Source organism: Oncorhynchus mykiss, chromosome 3, assembly GCF_013265735.2.
Source record: "Oncorhynchus mykiss isolate Arlee chromosome 3, USDA_OmykA_1.1, whole genome shotgun sequence".
NCBI classification, from domain to species: Eukaryota; Metazoa; Chordata; class Actinopteri; order Salmoniformes; family Salmonidae; genus Oncorhynchus; species Oncorhynchus mykiss.
Window position 1 is genome coordinate 39124908 of NC_048567.1, and position 13926 is coordinate 39138833.

Sequence of the window (13926 nt, forward strand, 5' to 3'; positions counted from 1 at the left end):
AAAAGGAACATGACATCCCGCTTAGAGTTTGCCAAAAAAAAGAACCTAAAGACTCTCAGACCATGAAACAAGATTTTCTGGTCTGATGAACCCAAGAATAAAAACTCTTTGGCCTGAATGCCAAGCGTCACATCTGGAGGAAATCCGGCACCATCCCTTCGACGAAGCATGCGGGTGGCAGCATCATGCTGTGAGGATTTCTTTCAGCGACAGGGACTGGGAGAGTAGTCGGGATCGAGGGAAAGATGAACGGAGCAAAGTAGAGAGAGATCCTTGAAGAAAACCTGCTCCATAGGGCTCAGGACCTCAGACTGGGGCAAAGGTTCACATTCCAGGACAACGACCCTAAGCACACAGCCAAGACAACGCAGGAGTGGCTTCAGGACAAGTCTCTGAATGTCCTTGAGTGGCCCAGCCAGAGACGATTGTGGACTACAGGAAAAGGAGGGCCAAACAGGCCCCCAATAACATCAACAGGGCTGTAGTGGATCGGGTCGAGAGCGTCAAGTTCCTTGGTGTCCACATCGCCAACAAACTATCATTGTCCAAACACACCAAGACAGTCATGAAGAGGGCACGACAAAACCTTTTCCCTCTCAGATGACTGAAAAGATTAGGCATGGGTTCCCAGACCCTCAAAGTTCTACAGCTGAACCAACGAGAGCATCCTGGCCAGTTGCATCACCACCTGGTATGGCAACTGCTCTGCTCTGTAAGGCGCTACAGAGGGTAGTGCGTATGGCCCAATACATCACTGGGGCCAAGCTATCTGCCATCCAGGACCTATATACTGTGTCAGAGGAAAGCCCTAAAATATTGTCAAAGACTCCAGTCACCCAAGTCATAGACTGTTGTCCCTGCTTCCACACAGCAAGAAGTACCGGAGAGCCAGGTTCTAACTCAAAACGGCTCCTACCCCCAAGACTGCTCAACAAAATAATCAAAATGGCCACCCGGACTACTTACACTTACTTGTTAGAATAAGGCTGTACTGTAACACGTGGAAGTCATCAAGGGGGCTGAATAGTTTCCAAAAGCATTCTATGCATAGCATGCACATTACAAAATACCTATTCTCACAGGACTAGTATTACTAAAGAATGTTGGGTATGTAATCACTCCAGAATGTCCGTTATTCTTGAAGACAAATCGGACAGGATTTTATTTTTTAATCAGACTGCCCCCTGTAATTCTTAATTGTTTTCCAATAAATGTACAGTTAAAGGAAGCCTGGAGGTTTTTATTCTCTGAATATTTGATTCGAGGAAGTGTGGTCATAATAATTAGGATATTTTGGCGATCCGAAGTACGTCCTAAATAACCTCCACATTTTGTTTCGTTACAGCCTTGTTCTAAAATGTATTACATTCTACTCATCAATCCACAAACACCCCACAAAGACAAAGCTAAAACTTGCAAAAATGAACTGATATATTACTTTTACATAAGTATTCAGACCCTTTACTCAGTACTTTGTTGAAGCACCTTTGGCAGCAATCACAGCCTTGAGTATTCTTGGGTATAACGCTACAAGCTTTGGCGCACCTGAGCACTATGGAGCAGGTTTTCATCAAGGATCTATGAACTTTGCTCCGTTCATCTTTCTCTCAATCCTGACTAGTCTCCCGGTCCGTGCCACTGAAATAAATCCCCACCACATGATGCTGCCACCTGCATGCTTCACAGTAGGGATGGTGTCAGGTTTCCTCCAGATGTGACACTTGGCATTCAGGCCAAAGTGATCAATCTTGGTTTCATCAGAGAATCTTGTTTCTCATGGTCAGAGTCCTTTAGGTGCTTTTTGGCAAATTCCAAGCGGGCTGTCATGTTCCTTTTACTGAGGAGTGGCTTCCGTCTGGCCACTACCATAAAGGCCTGATTGGTGGAGTGCTGCAGAGATGGTTGTCCTTCTGGAAGGTTCTCCACTCTCCACAGAGGAACTCTGGAGCTCTTTCAGAGTGACCATCGGTTTCTTGGTCACCTCCCTGACCAAGGCCCTTCTACCCCCAATTTCTCAGTTTGACAGGGCGGCCAGCTCTAGGAAGAGTCTGTGTGGTTCCAACCTTCTTCAATTTAAGAATGATGGAGGCCGCTGTGTTCTTGGGGACCATCAATGCAGCAAAAATGTTTTGGTACATTTCCCCAGATCTGTGCCTTGACACAATCCTGTCTCGGAGCTCTACGGACAATTCCTTCGACATCATGGTTTGGTTTTTACTCTTACATGCAATGTCAACTGTGAGACCTTATTTAGACAGGTATGCCTTTCCAAATCATGTCCAATCAATTGATTTACCACAGGTTGACTCCAAGTTTTTAGAAACATCAAAGATGATCAATGCAAACAGGATGCACCTGCGCTCAATTTCAAGTCTTGTCGCAAAAGGTCTGAAGATGTAAATAAGGCGTTTATCAGTCTCAAAAGTGTTTTTGTTGTCATTATGTGGTATTGTGTATTATAGATAGTGAATAAAAAAGATGTAATCAATTTCAGAATAAGGCTGTAAAGTAAAAAAATGTGGAAAGAGTCAAGGTCTTTGAAAACTTTCCGAATGCACTGTACGTGTCACGTAAAGAAAGCAAGGTTTGAGGAAATAGGGAATGTTTTTCCTAAACAAAATGGAAGATTTCAGTAAGAGAATGGCTGTAATTATGTTTCAGCATCACAGACACCGCGATAAATACTGATGATCTGTGGTGGTCAACGCAGCTGGGAGAAGAGAAACAATGGGTACTAGTCACACAGCGCAGCAAGTCTGAGTCCGGGCCAGGCAGAATCAAACAAATTACTGGTCAGATTCCTTCTAGTCATTTGTGTCTTAATTATTTTATCAAACTGTGTGCTTAAAAGGGCCTCCCGGGTGGCACAGTGGTTAAGGGCGCTGTACTGCAGCGCCAGCTGTGCCATCAGAGACTCTGGGTTCGCGCCCAGGCTCTGTCGTAACCGGCCGCGACCGGGAGGTCCGTGGGGCGTCGCACAATTGGCCTAGCGTCGTCCGGTTTGCCCCCCCCCCACCTTCCTACTATTGAGTCCCCCCCCACCTTTCTACCATTGAGTTGCGCGCCCCCCCCCCCCCCCCCCCCCCCCCCCCCCACCTTCCTACTATTGAGTTGCTCGGCCGGTAGGGATGTCCTTGTCTCATCGCGCACCAGCGACTCCTGTGTGGGGCCGGGCGCAGTGCGCGCTAACCAAGGTTGCCAGGTGCACGGTGTTTCCTCCGGCACATTGGTGCGGCTGGCTTCCGGGTTGGATGCGCGCTGTGTTAAGAAGCAGTGCGGCTTGGTTGGGTTGTGTATCGGAGGAGGACGCATGACTTTCAACCTTCGTCTCTCCCGAGCCCGTATGGGAGTTGTAGCGATGAGACAAATTAAAACAATTGGATACCACAAAATTGAGGAGAAAAAGGGGTCAAATTCAACAAAACCACACAAAAAAAAAAACTGTGTGCTTAAAGCATCAAACAAGCTCAGTTGATTTAATTCAAACACAGGATGTCTCTATGGAAAAATACACGTTTAAACATTTTGACCGATTGATTGAAACTCTTAGTCGACCAAGATATATATTTTTTTTAAATGTTTAAATAAATTAAAAAAATAGAAATCCAGGGAGGGGGGCCTACATTTTTTTGTATTAGGCGACAGTACAATCTCACCTTTTATTTTAGAGCTTTTAAATTAAAGGTAGACCAATTATGATTTTTCAACGGCAATACCGATTATTGGACAACCAAAAAAAAGCTGATAACGATTGAAAATATAAATATATATAAAATAATGACAATTACAACAATACTGACTGAACACTTATTTTAACTTAATATAATACATAAATAAAATACATTTAGTCTCAAGTAAAAAATGAAACGTTCAATTTGGTTTAAATAATGCAAAAACAGCATTGGAGAAGAAAGTAAAAGTGCAATATGTGCTATGTAAGAAAGCGTTTAAGTTCCTTGCTCAGAACATGAGAACATATGAAAGCTTGTGGTTCCTATAACATGAGTCTTCAATATTCCCAGTTAAGAAGTTGTAGGTTGTAGTTTTGTATAGGAATTATAGGACTATACCATTTGTATTTCATATACCTATGACGTTACCCATGCAGAGCAAGGGAAACAACCACCCCAAGGCTCAGAGCGAGTGAAGTTTGACACGCTTAGCGCGCTAACTAACCAGCCATTTCACTTCGGTCACACCAGCCTCATCTCGGGAGTTGATAGGTTTGAAGTCATAAACAGCGCAATGCTTGACGCACAACGAAGAGCTACTGGCAAAACGCACAAAAATGAATGTTGCCTGCTTCTGCATACCACCGCTCAGTCAGATACTTGTATGCTCAGTCAGATTATATGCAACACAGGACACGCTAGATAATTTCTAGTAATATCATCAATCATGTGTAGTTAACAATCAATCATAATCACTAGTTTTTTATAAGATAAGTTTAATGCTAGCTAGCAACTTCCCTTGGCTTACTGCATTTGCGCAACAGGCAGTCTCCTTATGGAGTGCAACGAGAGAGAGGCAGGTCGTTATTGCGTTGGACTAGTTAACTAAGGTTGCAAATATGGATCCCCCGAGCTGACAAGGTGAAAATCTGTCTTTCTGCCCCTGAACGAGGCAGTTAACCCACCGTTCCTAGGCCGTCATTGAAAATAAGAATGTGTTCTTAACTGACTTGCCTAGTTAAATAAAAAAATTAAAATAATACAACTGTACTGCAGTTAATACAACAAAAACAAAACAAAAAAAAATCTGCAACCAAAAATACCGATTTCCGATTGTTATGAAAACTTGAAATCGGCCCTAATTAAATCGGCTATTCCGATTAAATCAGTCGACCTCTAGTTGAGATGTTTTAGGTGGTTTTGAACATGATAATATTCCCACACACAAAAAAGCAGTCTGAATAGCAAAAGCATTAAACTGCTTCAGGATGAAACTACTACAATAGCATTCCTCCCTTTTCCCCTCCTCCTGCCATGCCAGACTCCACCCATGTGTGTGTTTGTAAGCAGAGAAGCAGGCAAATGAGGAAGAGGCCCTTGGGGAAAAAAAGTAGGCTCAGCGATATAACAGGTGCAGAAAGTAAACAGCAGAGTGGGTCAATTTACACAACTAAGAGTTCTGAATCAAGTGGATCAACTTTGCCACAGTTCCGTTGTCGTATCTACCACGTAACTGCGTGAAGCGAACTTGCGCACATACAGTGTCTGGCTGTGAGAACTAAACCTTCTGTCTCACTCGTCGCAATATCGTGGTGCTGCTCGTGCAAAGTCACTTCGCTGAGTATATCTTTAAATACCATGCTGTGACAGAGGGGGAGGCGTGTTCTAAAGCACAAACTGGCCCGAGCCGTATCAGAAGGGGAAACGGGCGTGAAATAGGACCAGTCCCACACTAGATCAGAGAGGGGAGCCAGAGAGAAAGGAACCAGTCCCACCTGTATGAGAGAGGCATGAGTGAAAATCGGACCAGCCGCACCCACCGTCTGATGTTTGGGGTGTGCCTGTCTGCATCGCTCTACCCTCTGCCTGCTTGGGGAAACACTCACAGGGGAAATGTTTTAACTGCTAAAGAAAGAAAGTCCTCAACAGCCAGGCATTACCAGGGTCCCACCGCAGTGCAGATGACACTTGCAATGTGAAAGAAAAGATAAATATATCCAATAGGCTTCGACATCAGCTCTGGGGGTTTGTTTAGGTTTGGGAGACTATACTACACCATTTTATTCCTAGCCCTGCACAGAGAAACACAAAGGAAAGAGTTCTAGCACAGGTGAGGAGATGGAGGGCAGGCTGGCAACGGTGTCCGTGGAAATGTGGAACACATAGGTTGCTCAGCAACAGCTCCATCACACCCAAGCCAGACCCACTCCCATTACTACTTCAACCTCCTTCTCCAGCTACTCTTCCAGGTGAGAGAGCTGGAGCCCTGGCAGTTGGTCAAGCCGACTAAGTAAAACGGTGTTCCTGGCAACCAACTTAAATATTAATGAGGGAGAAACTAATGCATTAATGTTGTTATCAAAATCAGCAGAGTTCATTTGATCAACGGCAAAACCAGCTAAGCAAGCCTGTGCTCTTACATGTGTATAGCCTAGGAGGTGTAGTTATGTATACGAGTTGTACCATGAAAATAAAATGCTGTGAAGCATTACAAGAAAATATCATTTTATTCTCAGCTTGAGATTCTCAATAGGCAACTCCAACTTTCTTTGACCAAAAATAACTAAAAAGCAACAAATTTGCAATGAAAACAATGTTTCATTCTGAAAAAAAGTGAGTTACTCACAAGGAAAGAAAGGTCCCTCTTGTACCAATAAAATATATCTTACCTTGGTTCTTGTTTTGACTTTTGACTTGACCTTTTGGCGCCGTTTCAGCTTCTTCTTGCTCAAAGTTTTCTTTCCCCTGAAACACATTGTGAAATAAAATAGCAAATTCAGTAAGAGTTGGGCATATAGCCCATCACAGAAATGTCTAATCAATATGGTAACACATGCAAAAAAATACATGTAAAAAAAATTGACGCAGATTTGTTAGTTCTTGCTGTGGGATGTTACCCCACTCTTCCACCAAGGCAAGTTCCCAGACATTTCTGGGGGGAGGGGTGGCCCTAGCCCTCTGATCCAACAGATTCCAGACGTGCTCAATGGGATTGAGATCCGGGCTCTTCGCTGGCCACGGTAGAACACCGACATCCCTGTCTTGCAGGAAGTCACGCACAGAACGAGCAGTATGGCTGGTGGCATTGTCATGCTGGAGGGTCATGTCATGATTAAAGGTCGACCGATTATGATTTTTCAACGCCGATACCGATTGGAGGACCAAAAAAAGACGAAAATGATTCAAATCGGACGATTTTTATATATACACATTTGTAATAAATGACAATTACAACAATACTGAATGAACACTTATTTTAACTTAATATAATACATAAATAAAATAAATTTAGTCTCAAAAAAAGAATGAAACATGTTCAATTTGGTTTAAATAATGCAAAAACAGTGTTGGAGAAGTAAAAGTGCAATATGTGCCATGTAGCGTTTAAGTTCCTTGCTCAGAACATATAAAAGTTGGTGCTTCCTTTAAACATGAGTCTTCAATATTCCCAGTTAAGAAGTTTTAGGTTGTAGGACTATTTCTCTCTATACCATTTCTATTTCATATACCTTTGACTATTGGATGTTCTTATAGGCACTATAGTATTGCCAGCCTAATCTCGGGAGTTGATAGGCTTGAAGTCATAAACAGCGCAATGCTTGAAGCACAGCGAAGAGCTACTGGCAAACACAGGAAAGCGCCGCTCAGTCAGACTATTAGAATTAAGTCTATGATTTGATAGAGCAAACATACAGAAATATGACCCTCAGGTCATTATTATTTCAGTGAAATATGGAACTGTTCCGTATCTTATCGAACGGGTGGCATCCACAAGTCTAAATATTGCTGTTACATTGCACAACCTTCAATGTTATGTCATAATTATGTACAATTCTGGCAAATTAATTACGGTCTTTGTTAGGAAAAAATGGTCTTCACATAGTTTGCAACAAGCCAGGCAGCCCAAACTGCTGCATATACCCTGACTCTGCTTGCACAGAACGCAAGAGAAGTGACACAATTTCCCTAGTTATAAGATATTCATGTTAACAGGCAATATTAACTAAAAATGCAGGTTTAAAAAAAACATGTGTATTGATTTTAAGAAAGGCATTGATGTTTATGGTTAGGTACACATTGGTGCAACGACAGTGCTTTTTTCACGAATGCACTTGTTAAATAGTCTCCCGTTTGGCGAAGTAGGCTGTGATTCAATGATAAATTAACAGGCAACGCATTGATTATATGCAACACAGGACAAGCTAGATTAACTAATAATAACATCAACCATGTGTAGGTAACATTCACTAGTTAAGATTGTTTTTTTTATAAGATAAGTTTAATGCTAGCTAGCAACTTATCTTGGCTCCTTGCTGCACTCGCGTAACAGGTGGTCAGCGTGCCAAGCAGTCTCCTCTTGGACTGCAATGTAATCGGCCATAATAGGCGTCCAAAAATGCAGATTGTTGTGAAAACTTGAAATCGGCCATGCAGATTAATCGGTCGACCTCTAGTCAGGATGAGCCTGCAGGAAGGGTACCACGAGGGAGGAGGATGTCTTCCCTGTAACGCACAATGTTGAGATTGCCTGCAATGACAACAAGCTCAGTCCGATGATGCCACCCCAAACCATGACGGACCCTCCACATCGATCCCGCTCCAGAGTAAATGCCTCAGTGTAACACTCATTCCTTCGACGACAAACGCGAATCTGACCATCACCCCTGGTGAGACAAAACCGTGACTCAGTGAAGAGCACTTTTTGCCAGTCCTGTCTGTTCCAGCGACGGTGGGTTTGTGCCCATAGGCAACGTTGTTGCCGGTGATGTCTGGTGAGGACCTGCCTTACAACAGGACTACAAACCCTCAGTCTAGTCTCTCTCAGCCAATTGCGGACAGTCGGAGCACTGATGTGCACTGATGTGGGTTCCTGGTGTAACTCGAGCAATTGTTGTTGCCATTCTGTACCTGTCCCGCAGGTGTGATGTTCGGATGTACAGATCCTGTGCAGGTGTTGTTACACGTGGTCTGCTACTGCGAGGACGATCAGCTGTCAGTCCTGTGTTAGGCGTCACCCAAATTGTGCGCCGCCCCATGGGTCTCCCGGTCGCAGCCGACTGCGACAGAACCTGGACTCGAATCAGGATCTCGTGGCACAGCTACCACTGCGCCCTTAGACCACTGCACCACTCGGGAGACCCTGTCAAACTTAACTATCGTTAGTTAAGGCAAGAAATACAGATACCAGACACAGCACCTTCAGAAAGTATTCAAACCCCTTACATTGACATTTTGTTGTGTTACAGCCTGAATTTAAAATTGATTAAATTGAGATAATGTCAAAGTGGAATTGTCATATTGTTTTACAACTTATTTAAAATTTAAAAGCTGAAATGTCTTGAGTCAATCCCTTTGTTATGGCAAGTGTAAATAAGTTCAGGAGTAGAAATGTTTAGCAAGTTACATACTGAAAAAAATATATACATTTCAACATAAAGTGTAGATCCCATGTTTCATGAGCTGAAATAAAAAAATCCCAGAAATGTTCCATCAGCAAAAAAAAACATCAAATGTTGTACAAACTGTAAGTGAGCAATTCTCCTTTGCCAAGATAATCCATCCACCTGACAGGTTTGGCATATCAAGAAGCTGATTAAATGGCATGATCATTACACAGGTTCACCTTGTGCTGGGAACAAAAGGCCAATAAAAATGTGCGGTTTCACAATGCCACAGATGTCTGTGTTTTAAGGAAGCGTGCATCTGGCATGCTGACTGCAGGAATGTCCACCAGAGCTGTTGCCAAAGAATTGAATGTTGATTTCTCTACCGTAACATCAGGTTTGAAAATTTGGTAGTACGTCCAACCGGCCTCACAACAGCAGACCATGTGTAACCACACCAGCCCAGGATCGCCACATCCGGCCTCTTCACCTGCAGTATCGTTTGAGACCAGCCACCCGGACAGATGATGAAACTGAAAAGTATTTGTCTAATAAAGCCCTCGTGGGGAAAAACCTCATTCTGATTGGTTGGGGCTGGCTCTCTAGTGGGCCCACCTATGGGTGCGCCCCTGCCCAGTCATGTGAAATCCATAGGTAAGGGCCTAATGAATGGATTTCAATTCACTGATTTCCTTACATAAACTAACTCAGTAAAATTGTTTAATGGGTTTATACTTTTGTTCAGTATAATAGGTTGCATGGACCCTGTATGCAATAGGTGTTTAACATGATTTTCAAACAACTACCTCCTCTCTGTACGACAAACACAGAGATAATTTTAAGATCCCTCAGTTAAGCAGTGAATTTCAAACACATACAACCACAAAGACCAGGGAGGATTTCCAATGCTTCGCAAAAGGCACCTATTGGTAGATTGGGGGGGGCAGACATTGGAATATCCCTTTGAGCATGGTGAAGTTATTAATTACACTTTGTATGGTGTATCAATACACCCAGTTGTAGGGAAGCCCCCGAAGTGACTTGACTGTGTCATCTTAGGAATTCAGCATTCCCAGTGTTGATCTTGCCAAACCCCATCTTCACACCTCTGAGAAGCAGAGCTTCTGTTGTGATAACATCCTGTAGGTCTGATATCTGATTGGAGGTTAACTTTACAGTAATGCTATCAATCAACAACTCATATTTTGAATCCAAACAACTAAGATGCTTATAAAAGGGTATTAGATTTGCTGTTCTTTCGCCTATGTTCCTGACTTGCTGTGGTGAGATACCTACACTTTATTTTTCTTTCTCCCTCTCCCAAGAGCTATGGGCTATGGCACAATCCATGGTTTCTTTGTCCCGCTCTGATCATGCCTTGTAATACTTGTCATTGCTTTGCAATTTAAGCTTAATACATTGTACAAAGTAATTAAAAACACTTGTAATTAGAATTCCAATCTCATGACCGTTCCTTGATTGCCCATGGTTTATCAAGTCTCTTGCATATTGCTATTTATCTTATGGAGTAAATAATCATGTTAAAAGGCTAATTGCATAGTCTTAATCCAAGTTGCATGTGGAAGTAATTCAAATACATACAGAGCATCCAGATTGTATTCAGACCCCTTGACTTTTTCCAGTTGCGTTAAAGCCTTATTCTAAAATTGATAAAATAATTTTCTTCCATCAATCTACACACAATACTCCATAATAACAAAGCAAAAACAGGGTTAGACATTTTTGCCAATGTATAAAAAAAATCTTAAAATATCTCATTTACATAATTATTCAGACCTTTAATTCAGTACTTTGTTGAAGCACCTTTGACAGTGATTACAGAGTTGAGACTTCATGGGCATGACGCTACAAGCTTGGCACACCTATATTTAGGGAGTTTCTCCCATTCTTCTCTGCAGATTCTGTCAAGCTCTGTCAGGTTGGATGGGGAGTGTTGCAGCACAGCTATTTTCAGGTCTCTTCAGAGATGTTCGATAGGGTTCAAGTACATTGAGACTTAGCCAAGACAACGCAAGTCTGGCTTCGGGACGTGCGCTTAGGGTTGTAGTCCTGTTGGAAGGTGAACCTTCGCCCAGCCTGAAAACCTGCGCCAGTGCGCTCAGGACTTAATTAAGGATCTCTGTACTTTGCTACGTTTATCTTTGCATCAATCATGATTAGCCTCCCAGTCCCACTTCACCGTAGGGATAGTGCCAGGTTTCCTCCAGACCTGACACTTGGTATTCAGGCCAGAGATAATCTCATTTCTCATGGTGTGAGAGTCCTTAACTTCTTCAGGCTGGGGGGCAGTATTGAGTAGCTTGGATGAATAAGGTGCCCAGAGTAAACTGCCTGCTACTCAGGCCAAGAAACTAAGACATGCATATTATTAGTAGATTTGGATCGGTCCTTTTTGAAAAGCTCTCAGCTCTTATTCTCTCCTCCTTCACAGTAGAATCATCAAACAAGGCTCTAAAGACTGTTGAAATCTAGAGGAAGCCTTAGCGGAAATTTGGTCCGATTTACTTCCTATCTTGGATAGGCAAAGTATTGAAAAACTAAAAACCTCAGATTTCCCACTTCCTGGTTGGATTTTTTCTCAGGATTTAGCCTGCCATATGAGTTCTGTTATACTCACAGACATCATTCAAACACTGAAGTTTCTAAAACTGTTTGAATATACCATAATATAATATAGCCTGCTAACCTTTCTATTAGCTAAATATACAGGTTTAAAAATATATACTTCTGTGTATTGATTTTAAGAAAGGCATTGATGTTTATGGTTAGGTATACGGAGCAACAGTCCTTTTTCGCGAATGCGCACCGCATCAATTAAATGCAACGCAGGACACGCTAGATAAACTTGTAATATCAACCATGTGTAGTTAACTAGTGGTTATGATTGATTGATTGTTTTTTATAAGACAAGTTTAATGCTAGATAGCAACATACCTTGGCTTCTTACTGCACTCACGTAACAGGCAGGCTCCTCGTGAGGCAAGTGGTTAGAGAGCGTTGAACTAGTTAACCGTAAGGTTGCAAGATTGAATCCCTGAACTGACATGGTAAAAATTGTTGTTCTGCCTCTGAACAAGGCAGTTGACACACCATTCCTAGGCTGTCATTGAAAATAAGAATGTGTTCTTAACCGACTTGCCTCTTTAAATAAAGTTGTAAAAAAATAAATAATAATTCAAATCGGCATCCAAAAATACACATTTTCGATTATGAGAACTTCGGCCATTCCGATTAATCGGTCGACCTCTAGTCTGAATACCTTCCGAATACACTGTATAATCCCAGTTAAGGCCACCATTTTATCTCTGAGAAAAAAAGCACTGGCTACGTTTGCCAGAGTCATGCCTAGATGGAACAGTTTTTGTCAAATTGATGTCAAAAGTAGATTTTTTTTCCATTTTAGCTAACCCTTTTCCTAACCTTAACCTAATTATCCTAAACTGCTACGTTAATTCTCCTAACCAGCTGCGTAAATTCTACAGAAATGCTCCTAAACCTACTTTGGAGGTGTCAATTTTGATAGAACCATTTGCCAGGGTAGGGTTGCTACTACAGCCCTGTGAATTTGGGCCCACACACCATATAATTAGGAATTACAATAATACAATCGGCATGAACACTCTTATGATGGGATAAAGGTGAGCCATTTTGGTCAGGGAGATGGTCAACCATGGTTTGCCAATGCTGTAATACACTATTGTGTAAAATTAATTTTAAGAATTGATCTGCAATGTTTGTTAGCTAGCCAACCAGACAGTTTTAGAGGAATGATTCCATAAAAATAAATGTATTATAGAAAAGTGCTATATTCAGATTCAATTTGCCTAATTTTAGTTAATGTGACAAAACAATCATCTAAACCACTGAAATATTTTTTTTAAACCAAAAACAGTATTTTCAGCTGTTTAAAGTTGGTGTACAAAACCCAAAGTAAGATGCAAAAACAAAACTTAAGCATGGGAAGCATAGAAATAATGCACATAGACTAGATCTACCACTTCTTAGACTTGCGTTCAATGAGAATGATAGATCTAAACACTCACATTGCTATGTGAATTTAATCAGTCACCCAAAAGGTTACATATTGCAGCTTTAACTGACAATATGCCAATATTCCATTCAAACAATGCAGTCAATCCACAATTGAGGTCTTCATGGGTCTATCAGCTGTAGCTACATAGACCCGAGACACAATCCCAATCTAACTGGACCTGGCCCAGACCCCTTAGAATATTGGGTCCACACGGATCCGCGAAGCCCTCTAATACACAAACATACACCGCTGAATCTGTGGATGATAAGACTTACACAAGTTGTGATACTGTATCATATAATAGCACTCACAGCTTTCAAAGAAAACAAAAATGTTGACATTTATGGTCTGTTTACACATTTTAGAGGCTATTTATACAGAACATTTGTATTAACTGTATTTAGAATTACATGACAATATCTTTGGTTGACAATTATATTACACAATTTCTGAGATCTCACTTAACTTTATTTTCCTGCATAAGTAAAACCGGGTTTCTGCCTCTACTGCCACTCAATCCAATTGAATTGGGTTTCGCCCTGACCAATATGGCTGGAAATTAAAACCAATTCTCTAACATTCAGGGTCTATGACACAGCCCCACTAGTAAATAAATAGGATCTATACCACATACATTGTTCGATCCAATCTAGCTAGCTACGTGAGATGTCAAATCAAGCAGCTACTGGCATTTGTTTTTATTTACCTGCCGAATGTATAGACTAGCTAGCTAACTACACACATTCACCAACATGCATTGATCATACGTAGAGTACAGTCCTGACGTAAGCTGGCAAGCCTGTATACTGCAGTGCGT

General features: G+C 41.8%; 1 protein-coding gene across 24 annotated transcripts in view; it reads right to left on the bottom strand.

The window, feature by feature from the left end:
• Positions 1 to 13926, bottom strand: part of LOC110519948 (E3 ubiquitin-protein ligase MYCBP2) — a 344395-nt gene that overhangs the window by 329215 nt on the left and 1254 nt on the right. For all 24 annotated transcript variants that reach the window (XM_036974062.1, XM_036974063.1, XM_036974061.1 and 21 more), the window contains exon 2: positions 6341 to 6416. In XM_036974062.1, the coding sequence (XP_036829957.1) occupies positions 6341 to 6416 (76 nt within the window). The remainder of the gene's footprint in view (positions 1 to 6340; positions 6417 to 13926) is intronic.